Source organism: Setaria italica, chromosome V (genome assembly GCF_000263155.2).
Source record: "Setaria italica strain Yugu1 chromosome V, Setaria_italica_v2.0, whole genome shotgun sequence".
In the NCBI taxonomy this organism is placed as follows: domain Eukaryota; kingdom Viridiplantae; phylum Streptophyta; class Magnoliopsida; order Poales; family Poaceae; genus Setaria; species Setaria italica.
In genome coordinates, this window is record NC_028454.1 from 27415012 (window position 1) to 27427204 (window position 12193).

General features: G+C 46.6%; 1 protein-coding gene across 1 annotated transcript; it reads right to left on the reverse strand.

Annotated features, from left to right (window-relative positions):
- Positions 1–774: 774 nt before the first annotated feature.
- LOC101753972 (F-box/FBD/LRR-repeat protein At5g22660) lies at positions 775–4166 on the reverse strand. Its single transcript, XM_004971916.1, has 3 exons — positions 3228–4166; positions 3003–3146; positions 775–1143 (listed from the first exon to the last, which is right to left on the reverse strand). The coding sequence occupies exons 1-3, from the start codon at positions 4164–4166 to the stop codon at positions 775–777; spliced, it is 1452 nt and encodes a 483-aa protein (XP_004971973.1).
- Positions 4167–12193: the final 8027 nt, after the last annotated feature.

The window sequence follows — 12193 nt, forward strand, 5'->3', positions numbered from 1 at the left end:
CAGTGAAGGTTTTATCCTAGTTTCATAGTCTAGGTAATTGTGTATACAAGGTTTCGTCCCCATGAAACCCAACTCCTTTGGTGTTAATTAGCACTATGCTGTAAAGAGCGGGGACCAAAATAAACATGCGGATTTATTGGTTCTCTATTCTACCATTTTATTTCATGTTTGGGAAACAAACACTTATATTTAATAGCACATAAGATGCAGAGGAAATGATGAATAGTCATATTGAACTAAAACTCTAAAAGAAAAGAAACAACTTCGTTTGTTGTCTTCATTCGTGATGTAGATCTAAAGAAATTACTCGTCTTACTAACTTTGTTTCTTTTTTCAGGCTGCCAAAGAAAAATAATATTTTATTTTGAAAGTTCCTTGAATAAAAAATATGTTAGGTAATCTGATAATGCCTGTACATTAATGTATTTAAGGTAATAAAAATACCCTATAAAATCCTAATTTTGATTCAGTAAATAAATGAAGATTGTGGTGTTCTTTTTGACAAAAAATGGAGACCTAATAAGATGAAATGCGAGTGAACATTCAAGTCTCTAGACAGCAATATTTCCTGAGTACAAGTCATACTGAATGCAGATTCAGATTACAACATTATAAGTTAAAATCTTCGATGTTTTACCATCTATCTAGTACGATTGCTGATAACATTAATTCTTCTAATGCTACTACTGGATCAGAATAAAGATAAACGCAATGACCGCTAGCTCCATCGGGGGCTGCATAAAATGTGCAAAGACAATAATGGTAGATGTATTTTCAACTCTGGCAATCAAATGGGTCATTGCGAGAAACATCAGAAGCCATTTCATACGACCAGATGCCATCTTGACCTGCCAAGATCATCAGGGCAATAACGCCCTTCTTCTTCAGTGAGGCCAGTAAGCTCAGTGTACCATTTATTGCACCCTCTGAAACAGTAACATTTTTATCTTGTAAAATGTAGATTTTCTGAAGCACGTTTCCTCCTTCCAGAATAGATTTGAGGAATTCGATCTCACAATTCTCCCACCGGAACCCATGAATTACTACTTTATTGATACTTTCCTTGATGCACTTAACTGAATCAATTTCATTCCAAAAGTCAGAATTCCCATTCTTGCTAGTGGCTCCACGATCTGGAATAGACTGTCAAAGCAGGACACAAAGTGGATCAAATAGTGAATTACATAGCGGTGACGAGAACTGAAATGGAGCATAGTAAAGGCAGGTGCTATATATATGCCAATGAATAATTGAAAACTTCACTAGATGCGCTGTGTCTGTTGGATGGGCATATGATGATGCTAGATTTTCTACTTCCTGTAACACCAATACACCATGCATGCTCCCTACTCCATATTTCTCTTAATTAATGCCACCCCGGCGCCCATTCTCTCTATGTTCAACCCTACCCGGCCCCCTTCAGCCACCAGAGCTCTGACAGTGTCGTTGCCGCCACCGCCATACCCCACTACTGACATGCCATGCCTCATCAATCATCCGTTCATTCTAAGCTTAACCCCCATCAGACCCCGAACCATAATTTTGCCAGTATCTTGGAAGAACTGTACCATGATTTTGCCAGTATCTTGACTGTCGACAGTGAGTGTAAGCCCCAATGTTCCAAACCTATCAACAACAACCACGGGTAGAAAACTGAGCATTAGTCCCGGTTGGTAAAGGTCATAGCTCCCCAATGCCCAACGGGATAAATTTATCGAGACAAAAGGGGATCCTTTAGTCCCGGGTCATTCACCTGGGACTAAAGACACCAACCGGGACTAAAAAATTTTGGAAAAAATAAAAAAAGCCCCACGCCCGCCGGCCACCCGCGCCGCCCGCCCACCCGCCCGCCGCCCGCGCATGCTGCCCTCCACTTCCGCCTCTGCCCGCGCCCGCGCCGGCCTCCGCCTCTGCCCGCGCCTGTGCCGGCCTCCGCCCGCCTCCGCCCGTGCCTGTGCCGGCCTCTGCCCGCCTCCGCCCGCGCCCGCGCCCACCCGCCTCCGCTCCGTTGGCGCCGCTCCACTCCGCGCCGCTCCCCCGCGCGCTGCCGCTCGCCCTCGCCCCGCTACCGCTCCTCACTGCCAGTGAGGGACGAGCAGAGGGGGAAGAGGAGGGGCAGCAGGGGGAGAGGGCGGCAGCGGCGGGAGGTGAGGGGGTGGTGGCGGCTTAGAGAGGGGGAGGAGGGGAGCGCCGGTGGAGAAGAGGAGAGGGAGGAGGGGATGAGGAGAGGAAACGCCTGTGGAGAGAAGAGGAGAGGGAGGGTGAAGAAGACAAGTGTCGAGAGGAGAGCGCTGCCTTGAGGGCCGCGTGTCTCCCCTTTTGTTCCGGTTGGAAATTCCAACCAGGACAAAAGACAAAGGGGGCCCGGGGGGGGAGGGGTGCCTTATTTTTTACCCGGGACTAAAGGCACTTTAGTCCCGGGTCCAAAGTTAATCGGGACAAAAAGGGTTGGATGGAAGGTCAGTTCTCTACTAGTGAACATAGCCCTTCAATCCCAAGTAAGTTGGGTAGGCTAGAGTTGAAATCCAACGAGCTAGAGCCATAGATCAGGGTTCGAGCACATGAATAGCTATTTTTCAAGCACTCCTATATATCTAAGGCTAAATCTTTAGGTGTATTCCATCCCTTCAAATCTCCTTTTATTGCCTTTTCCCATATTAATTTTGATCTTTCTCTGCCTCTCTTCACATTACTGTCACGTCTTAGGGTTCCACTACGCACCGGTGTCTCCGGAGGTTTTCGTTGGACATGTCCAAACCATCTCAAAAGAGTCATCTAATTGCAAGGCACCATTGAACAATTTGTCAAAATACTCTTGACATCTATGTTTGATCTCATCCTCCTTTACCAAGCTGTTCTCCGTTTCATCCTTACTGCACTTAACTTGTTGAAGTTCCTCGTCATTCTCTCACGAACGTTAGCTATCCTATAGATATCCTTCTCTCCTTCCTTCGTACCTAATCGTTGGTAAAGATCTTGAATATGACAATTTATTCAATTACCTGAATATGCATAGTTTCAATGTTTGGGAAACATCGAAGGAAGCAGGACATCATCCTTGCTTTATTGGGAACTCCAAATTGAATAGACAGTGCTAATATCTTGACGCTTGGAACCACAGCATCGGGCACAACCTTCATCCCAACCTACATTGCCCCAAATATTGATAGATTTAGACAATTGATACTTAAATTAGTGACAGGGAAATAGTAGAAGACGATCGGAACCTTAACGACTGTGTCTCCAATCTGCAGCTCGTGATAGTTGGGATTCAGGTACCCCAATGCCTGGAGCACGGACGCACTGCTGATCTTGATCCTCATGCAACTGCCGTCCTTTCCATTGATGCCACATGGTGATGATGACGTTCGGAGGATGATCCGCTCCAGCAGCGGCGCGGCAACGACAGCGAGCTCCTCCACCACGGACTGCCAGAACACAACGCACCAGAGGCTCCGGCTGCTGAGGCGCACCTGCGCGGGCGCGCCACGACTGAGCACGAAGACGAGGTTCTTAAGCTTTGGGCTACTCGCCAGCACGCGATCGAGGTCCTGCTCCTGGATGATGCTCCGTCTGAGGACGAGCTCCCGCAGGCGGGGCAGCGCCGCCACTCCCTGCCGGAGGACGGCGGCGGCGCCGGACGTGTCGGGGAACCGCCACTCCGAGATCCGGAGGCGCTGCAACGAGCGGCACTCGAGGATCGCGCAGGGGAGCAGGTCGAGCCCCGCCCATGGGATGTTGTTCAGGACGAGCTCCGTGACGCCCTTGGCGGCGAGCACGCGGATCCAGTGGTGGAGGGTGCTCTCGTCGGCGTCGCTGAAGTAGCACGTCAGCTTCACGGAGCGGAAGGGGCCCGGATGGGCGGTGATGGCGTGGGAGACGGTGGAGGTTACCGCGCCGACGTGGCTGGGGTTGTTGAGGAGGAGGTCGATGTCGTCGAGGACGAGCGGGTTGGAAGCCCAGAGATCGCGCCACCGGGAGGAGAGCGCCGCCGTGCGCGCTGCGTCGTTGATCGGGAGGAGGGAGACGATGCTGGACAGCACATCGTCGGGCAGGCCGCTGATGATGTCCTCGCCGTCGGGATCGGAGACGGTGGCGCCCGTGACGCTGCTGGATCTCGCAGGGAAGCAGGAGAGGAACCGCTTCAAGCCTGACGGGATGCTCATGGTGGCCGGACCGCGCGCCGGAGTAACGCAGGCTGAGAGGGAGACTGGCTGCGCAAACTGTGTGCTGCTGCCGTGTGTGCTCGATTAGGAGTGAATTTATCAGGGTTCACGGATTTTCAGGGCGGAGACGACCGGCAATGATTAGATGTGTGGGCCAGGGGAGGATCAAGCAGGGGAAAGTGTTATTGCAGACCTCATTGTTTATGGGTATCAATGAAAGTTGATAAAAAAAAAAGCCCCTTTGGGCTTTAATTTGGCTTCTGCCTTTCTAGATGTATAACGCTTGGAGGATATCGTGAAGCTTTATAAAGCAGTTTTTCAGAGCAATTGATCATTAGTTCCATGAGGTATTCCAGAGAAGTGAAAAAAAATAAGTACCTGAAATATAAGTTCCATGAGGTTTCTCAATTTTTTTCTTCTTATTGAGTGCATGCATGTATTGGTCTATTAGCTTATTGTAAAGCCTACCGTGTAAATTATCACAGCCGACTAATACTATTGCCAAATTAAAGCACCGCCACTGATCCGGTTTTTGCAATGACACACGAATTGTTTAAGAGGAGCTACATTAAAATATAATAAAAAAGTTCTATACATATTGTTGGCAACTGAAGCTAGAATTCTGTAATAAGTTAGACAAAAGCTATTGATGTATTCAGCAGAATAAAGTTGAGCCGCGCCAGTGATGAAGAATATGCAAGGATGCCAAACCAAATGGTACTAGTAGCATCTCGTAACGTGACAAATAAGCTAATAACCACAAGAGATCGAGACAGTGCACGTGTATCATCAAGCACTACTACGCGCAGAGGATCATCTCATAAGGCTTACAAAAACATATATGGGTTTCAAGTGCTTAGAATAGTAATAAAGCAAGAGATGACATCTATTAACAAAGACTGGAAGAGCATTATATTAATTGGTTCGTAGCTGATCATGAGGCTGTCAGAAATATTGGATTCCAAAGTAGTAGTAAAAGAAGATGTATGAAATAGGACACACAAAAAACCTGCGTCGATTGCAAACAAATGCTAACAAGGCCCTGTTTGAGATTATAATCTACTAAGTTGGATTATGGATATAAAAGATTACATTGGGACCACAAATAATCTGAAATAAGCTAGTTTATTTCAGATTCAGATTATTTGTGGTCCCATGATGGTCTTTTACCCTACTACTCTTGGATCATAATCTAGCTTATATAATCTAGAAGGGAAACAAACATACCCTAACTCCAAGCCATTTGGGATTATTTTCGACCAATTTTATTCCATGTTCTAGAATATAGTCTAAAACAGCATTGTGGAGCCTTTTGCGATAGTATCTGGGTGTCTATGGACTAGAACATGTCATATAGTGGCTTATCTTAGATTTAGTTAGCCTGCAATCAGTTAAATTTTGGAGCCCTTTGTGCCCTTTGTGATAGTATCTTTGATGGTTCCAGGCTTGAACATGTCACAAAATGGCTTATCTTGGAAAGATTGAGTTAGCTTGCAATCAGTTTAAGATCGAGCTCTACACTGAAGCTGTCTAAAATAGGATATCCTAGATGCAATTAGGCCAGCTAAATTAAGTTTAGACCCTGGTCATGGGTTACCTGACTCAGCAAACTCGATCTAACCTACTTACCTACCCAAAGATAAGGCCAGCCTTACCCGATCAGTGCATCGGGTGGGCTTAGGCTCAGATTTCGGCTTGTTGCCAGGCAAGGCTCAGGCTCCATAATTTTGAAAACCCGATAAAAGTTGAAAATACTAAAAAATAACTATAGACCAACCGATCGTCAGGCAGGCCTAGCCTGAATTTTCAGCCCGCCATCGGGCTCGGACCTAAAAGAACACTACTAGGTTTTCTTTCCGGCCTTTATAGAACACATGGTAGTTTGTCGTCGTATGATCAAGACAAATTAATTTATCTTCGATAGATCCAAAGGAGCCTTCGAATATGCATATTTTTGCAGGCCTGATTGAGCTTGCAATAACTATTTCAAATAAGTTTTTTAATTCGTACTTAAATACAAAATTATTTCAATTGTTATTCTGAATTTTTTTTAACAAAAACCAACTTGATTTTATGAGTGCGTCGCTGATAATTGCTATTTATTTTATGAGTCAACAAAATGTAGCTACCAAATGATCGTTGTTTAATACATCACTTAACTTTTCTATTGTTACTACGGTTACTTTGGATGATAACGGCACCTCTGCAAGATGTGCAGCGTCTGGACATATTGGAGGTCATACTTTCCCAATAAAATGCGGATGAGCCATATAGAACGTGAAGTAACAAGTAATCTATCTTTATGCTGGCAACTTTTTATTAGTCACAAATAACCTGCATGCACTAGTAGAGAAACGACTTTCCATCCACCCCCTTTTGTCCCGGTTTAAAGTTGGCCCGGGATAAAAGGTTCACCAACCGGGACTAAAACTCAGTCACTGGTGGGAGGCTCACCAACCGGAACCTTTTATCCCGGTTGCAAAGGCTAATGGGAAAAAAAGACTCTGAGAGGCCTTTTATCCCGGTTTGAAACACCAACCGGGATAAAAGACCCCCCCTTTTATCCCGGTTGGTGTCACCAACCGGGATAAAAGGGTCCCCCACGAGTTAATACAAAAGGATAGTATCCCCTACATAGTCAGATGTGGTGTGTAGGTGGGATGGTAAGGAAGCTACGCGCGAGGCTGGAGGTTGTGGGTTCGAATCCCACGAACCGCGCACGCGCATATTTCGCGTGAAAAATCGCGTGACTTGTGACTTGCGACTTGCGTGTGGGGGGCCTGCCTGGGAGCTCGGGAGGCATACCAGTGATGTATGCCTCTTGAGAGCATCCAGTCAACCAAGTGCCAAAACAAAAACTCTGGAAACAGTGAACTGCTATTAGTTCTTGCATATTGTATAATCTATGTATTCACTCATTATAGGGTTGTACATCCAAATGTAAATTTAAAACAAAAGAGCAAAAGTAACAGAACTGGGGAAAAACAGCAATGATAGAGTAACGTGCCTGCAACATATATAGTTTATGTATCCTTGTTTTTGCAAAATGTTCCTATCCCTGCAAATTAGATCATAAAGTTGAGAACCTTACATTCCTACAGCTAGCTATCGACATTTACATAGCTTTGATATCTTGCTGGTAGTGTTGAGCAGAGCAAGCTAGGTCATCACCGTTTGTTTCAAAAGATAAGCTGCCTAATCAATTTCTTAGTTAATCTTCACTAAAACAAATAACAGAAGTCCAGTATTGAGCTTATATTTACACGCAAAGGGAAACACACAATTTAATTCATTGGTAGAGAAGACCGGTTCCAGTGGATTCGTTTGCAGCCATCCATGCTCCCCCATCCATTGCAAGCACCTTGTCGAAGCTGAGCAGCCGTCCGAAATCCGAGTTCAATTGAATTCCTTGTAGAGTCGCAATCATCCTCGTTGACACCAAGTTGCCTACACTAGAGACCAGGACCTGCCACGCCATAAAATATTTAATCATTACCAATTGGAGTTACCACGAACTATTTGAAACCCCATCTCATTCCACCGAAACTACCAAAGACTCGTAAATGGCATAAACATCTTATCATGGAATTGCCATCGTTTTCGAAATGCGTGCATGAATTGTAGGTGGTCGAGCTGGGCATGGTGCTGGCAAGGGGAAGCCATGTTCCGCCCACGTGACGATATGAGTTGTGGCCGCTGCACTGCGCCTGCTAATGTAATGGAGGAAGTAAGGATCTACAACCTCCCCCATCTACTATGCGCCTGCCTCCACCTCATGAGCTTTCCCTACTTGCCACTCCGTCTCAGCATGATGACTCTACCGCCACTCCGACACCCACTCGGAGGTTTGGTATCGGGAAGCCGCCTTCTCTTGTCACACCTCTATTGCCACGGCCAATGTGACACTAATGGTGGCAGGAGAAGCCGAGGTGGCTAGTTACCGCAGTCGGAGCCGCATCGTCTGCCCTCATGGGTCTGGGATGAGATGAAGAGCTAGCGCCCACTGGTACACATCTCCTCTTTATCGGTCCGTGCATTGCTGCGACAAACGGAGCCATGCTCTCCTTCACCATTGATGCCTTGCACCGTCGGATGTTGTCATCCTCCGTGTGGAATTCCACATGGCGCGGCACTGATCATCCCGTGAATGGCGCTAGAGAGCGTAGATGACGGTGGAGCACTCGATGCAAGCAATCACAGCTGTACCTACGGAGCAGCTAAAGCCTGGATCCGGTTATGCAGTATGCGCGCTACCTTTCCTCGGGCCACCACACCCGCTTCACCACTCACTAACGTCACCACACCTCTACCCATGTTCGCCATGGCTCCACACCTCCGGTTGATCTCGTTTTGCCCTACGCGAGCCATAGCATGCTAGTCTTCTCGCCAGTGCTCCCCATGGAAAGACGGTGCCTCACCCATGATTGAGGCAATTGGGTGACAGAAATTTTTAGTGGGAAAGCCACGCGGCATATGCGTTGGTCTTACGGGTATGACAGTTTGACACGGTGTAAAAAATTAGGTGAGTTTAGCAATTTTCTTTGATGGGTGATGAAAAAAGCTGGACGAAATCAATCCCCCCTCCCCTCGTCAATCTTCTTGGCCTGATAGGTGGGCCTTCCGTCTGAACGTGAATTGACCTTATAGATAGCCAAACGGGTGGCCCGGCCCGGCCTGGCACGGGCACGAATAGGCCCGGCCTATTTAGGCCCGGCCTGTTTAGGCCCGCCTAACTGTCGTGCCAGGCCAGGCCGGCCCGCGTGCCGAAGAAATGGCCCAGGCCCCGCCTGCTACCTTCTTACGCAGGCCGTGCCGGCCCGCTGGCCCGGCGGGCCTTAACAGCCTCACCGTGCCCGTGCCAGCCTGTGACACGTTTTAAGAAAAATCCCTCACCAGAATCAAATTTATCACAGTAAGACATTTTCACAGTTTCAAAGCCAAATTCAAAACTTAGTTTCAACATATTCACAGAAACTTAGTTTCAACATATTCATAGATTCAACTGATTCACAAAGATTTACACAGATTCACAATCACAATAACACAAACAAATTTGAATATTTTTTTGAGCTGTTTGTATTGCTGCCTCATTAAAAACCTTTGTAGGTAAAAACTCACACCTCGTGAGAAAACCCTACAAAGGAAAAAATAGTACAGCCAGCTCATAAGTTCATTGTTCAGATACACAATCACACAAGTTCACAACTCAACTGACAACTCACAACTCACAAGTCACAAGACCTACACAAGCACAACAGTATGAGGCTTCTCACTTCTGAGTTCTAACTTGCTCCTGAACACTGACAGAGCACCAACAGGGCAGCAGGCATCTAGCTTCTGCAAAAAATGATAGGAGGATTAGAGATCTTCAAGTAACAACTAACAAGTATGCTGAATAGAAGTAAATGAGAGTAGAAAACTTACTCATCAAGATACAAATCCTCAAATGACTCTTCAAGTTTGGTATCGTCGACGGTATGCTGCAGTCTTGTATCTCCTTGCTCCCAATCCTTGATCAAAGCCAAGATCTCCACCATCTTAGAGGTCAGACGACGTCGCCGCTCCTCAATGATCCTGCCAGTGGTACTAAATGCAGATTCTGAAGATATAGTAGAGACAGGCACAGTCATAACATCCCTAGCTAAGATAGATAGAACAGGATATGATAACTTATGCTCATGCCACTAGGTCAATATGTTGAAGTCATCATCATATTGATTGATAGTGTCACTGTCTAGGTAAGCAGACAGTTCAGAAGCAGCGGCAAGAGAGGCACATGTTTGAGCAGCTTGCAACAAAGCACTAGCAGATTGTCTCCTAGACAGTGAGGAGGAAACAGAAGTAGAACCCAGGCCAGCACCAAGGCTAGCAGCAGAATAAGTAGATGAAGCAGCCTGGGAACCAAAGATCTTACCCCAAGCAGTCTTCTTCTTACCTGCAGGGCCTGGCTGAGTGGCCCTCTGCATCCTCACAGAACCATACTTAGCTTCATATTTGTCAAAGATTGTAGACAATTCAGCTCTTACATCAGTTAAGTAACTAGAATAATCCTTACCAGTTAGCTGAGACATCAGCTGAAGCACATTGCTAAAACCAGTAATCTTAGCTCTAGGATCCAATATAAAAGCAAAGGCATAAAGCATAGGTATATCAGCCCAATAATATAAGAACTTAGACTTCATGGGTGCAACAACATGTTTCAGATCAGCATCATTAGCATAGAAATTAAGGTGCCCAGCTATCTCAAGAATATGATGCTAGATTAATGGAGCAGTAGGATAGTAAACACCAGACAGAATAACAGTAGAATCATAGAATTGTTCAAGAAATACCAGAATCTTTTCAGCAATATACCAGTGTAATTCTGTCAGAATTGTTTGACCTTCAACCAAACCATATTGAGTGCTTATGAACTGATGGAATGTGGTCTTATGGGGCAATAGATGCTTCAACATGAGATAAGTTGAATTCCATCTAACATCCATGTCCAAAGCAAACTTACGAGGACGGACACCAACAGCAATGCAATATGACTTGTATGCCGCAATACGTTGGTTAGAACAATTCAGGAATGAAATTGCAGTTCTAAATGAACTAAGCATAGGCTTGAAAACATCAAGGCCAGCCTTAACAATAAGATTAATGATGTGAGAAGCACAACGCTGATGAAAAAAAGTCTACCCATGTAACCAGTCAGTGAAGGATGAAGCTTACCAATGGCGGCAGTGTTTGACGATGCATTATCCAGTGTGATAGAAAATATCTTATCATTTAAACCATAATCAGTAGCAACAGCTGTAATGCGCTCAGCAATATTATCAGCATTATGAGAAACATCAATTAAACGAAGGCCTAAGATCCTCTTCTCTAGTTGCCAATCAGCATTCACATAATGAGCAACCACACTAAGGTAATCTTCCTTAGCATTACCAGACCATATGTCAGATGTAAGAGCAACAGAGGAAACAGATTGCAAAGAAGCCAGGAGTTTAGTACGACGCTCATCAAAATACTTAACAAAATCTCTGGTGGTGGTTTGCCTAGACACACAACTGAATCTAGGATTATGAGCAATATTAATATACTCCTCAAATGCATCAGACTCACAAAAGCATAAAGGAAGGTCTAGTCTAGCAATCAATCTGCACAACTGGATACGAGCAACATTAGGATTGTACTCCCACATATGGAGAGAGCTATCAGGATTGTACTTGAGTTGGGATTGAGCCATACGTGAAGCACCTAGCAAGACTGGGCACTTTGGAAGGTGCCTATGCAAGTGTCCAGTACCACTAGCAGACTTACCAGAATAAACTTTCTTGCAATGTAGGCACTTAGCACCAGTTCTTACCCTCTTGTTATTCTTTACCTCGTACAGAGGCTCAAAGTCATCCCACACCTTAGAGGTGCAAGAACGAGTCCTCTTGCTACCCGTACTCTCCGAGCCCGGACCAGCACCAGAGCCAGCAGCAGCAGGTGGTGGAGAATCTCCACGACCTGGCTGAGCATCGGGGACGGCACCACCGAGCAGTGCCCGCCGATCCGCCTCCAAATCAGAATCATCATCTCCGGTCTCCCCCATCAACCGCAACTCATCATTGAGGCAGGTTGGATAGTCGTCGTCCCTCCTCGAGCACACATGGAACACACCCTCGAGCCCTCCACCGTTGACGTCATCGCCTCGGCGGCTCCGTTCCTCAACGACGCGCGGCCCCTGTAGAAGACCTACAAGAGTCAAGAGAAGAAAGTGAGGGAGACGGATCTGCGAGGGGTCGAAGAAGAAGAGGAACGAGAGGAGTGAGGAGGTTGTTTACCTGCACAGCCGGAGCCCGGAGCCGGAGAAGACGAACCGCAACGGTGGGGAACCAGGGAGTGAGGCGGATCTGCGAGGGTCGGGGGGAGGAGGCGAGGAACCGAGGGAGGCGGAGGGCCGGAGGGGCTAAGGGAGAAGCGGGGTTACGGGGAGGGAGGCAGATGGGTGACCGGCGAGCCGGCGGCGGGCGAGGACGCCGGATCTAAGAGGGGAC

Bases quoted from the DNA above. Each gene is read 5' to 3' on its own strand.
- LOC101753972 (XM_004971916.1), bottom strand. From the start codon at position 4,166: ATGAGCATCCCGTCAGGCTTGAAGCGGTTCCTCTCCTGCTTCCCTGCG. The intron at 3,147-3,227 runs GTTCCGATCGTC...GGGGCAATGTAG, and splicing joins TTGGAGACACAGTCGTTAAG to GTTGGGATGAAGGTTGTGCC. The intron at 1,144-3,002 runs GTAATTGAATAA...CTGCTTTGACAG, and splicing joins TTGAAACTATGCATATTCAG to TCTATTCCAGATCGTGGAGC.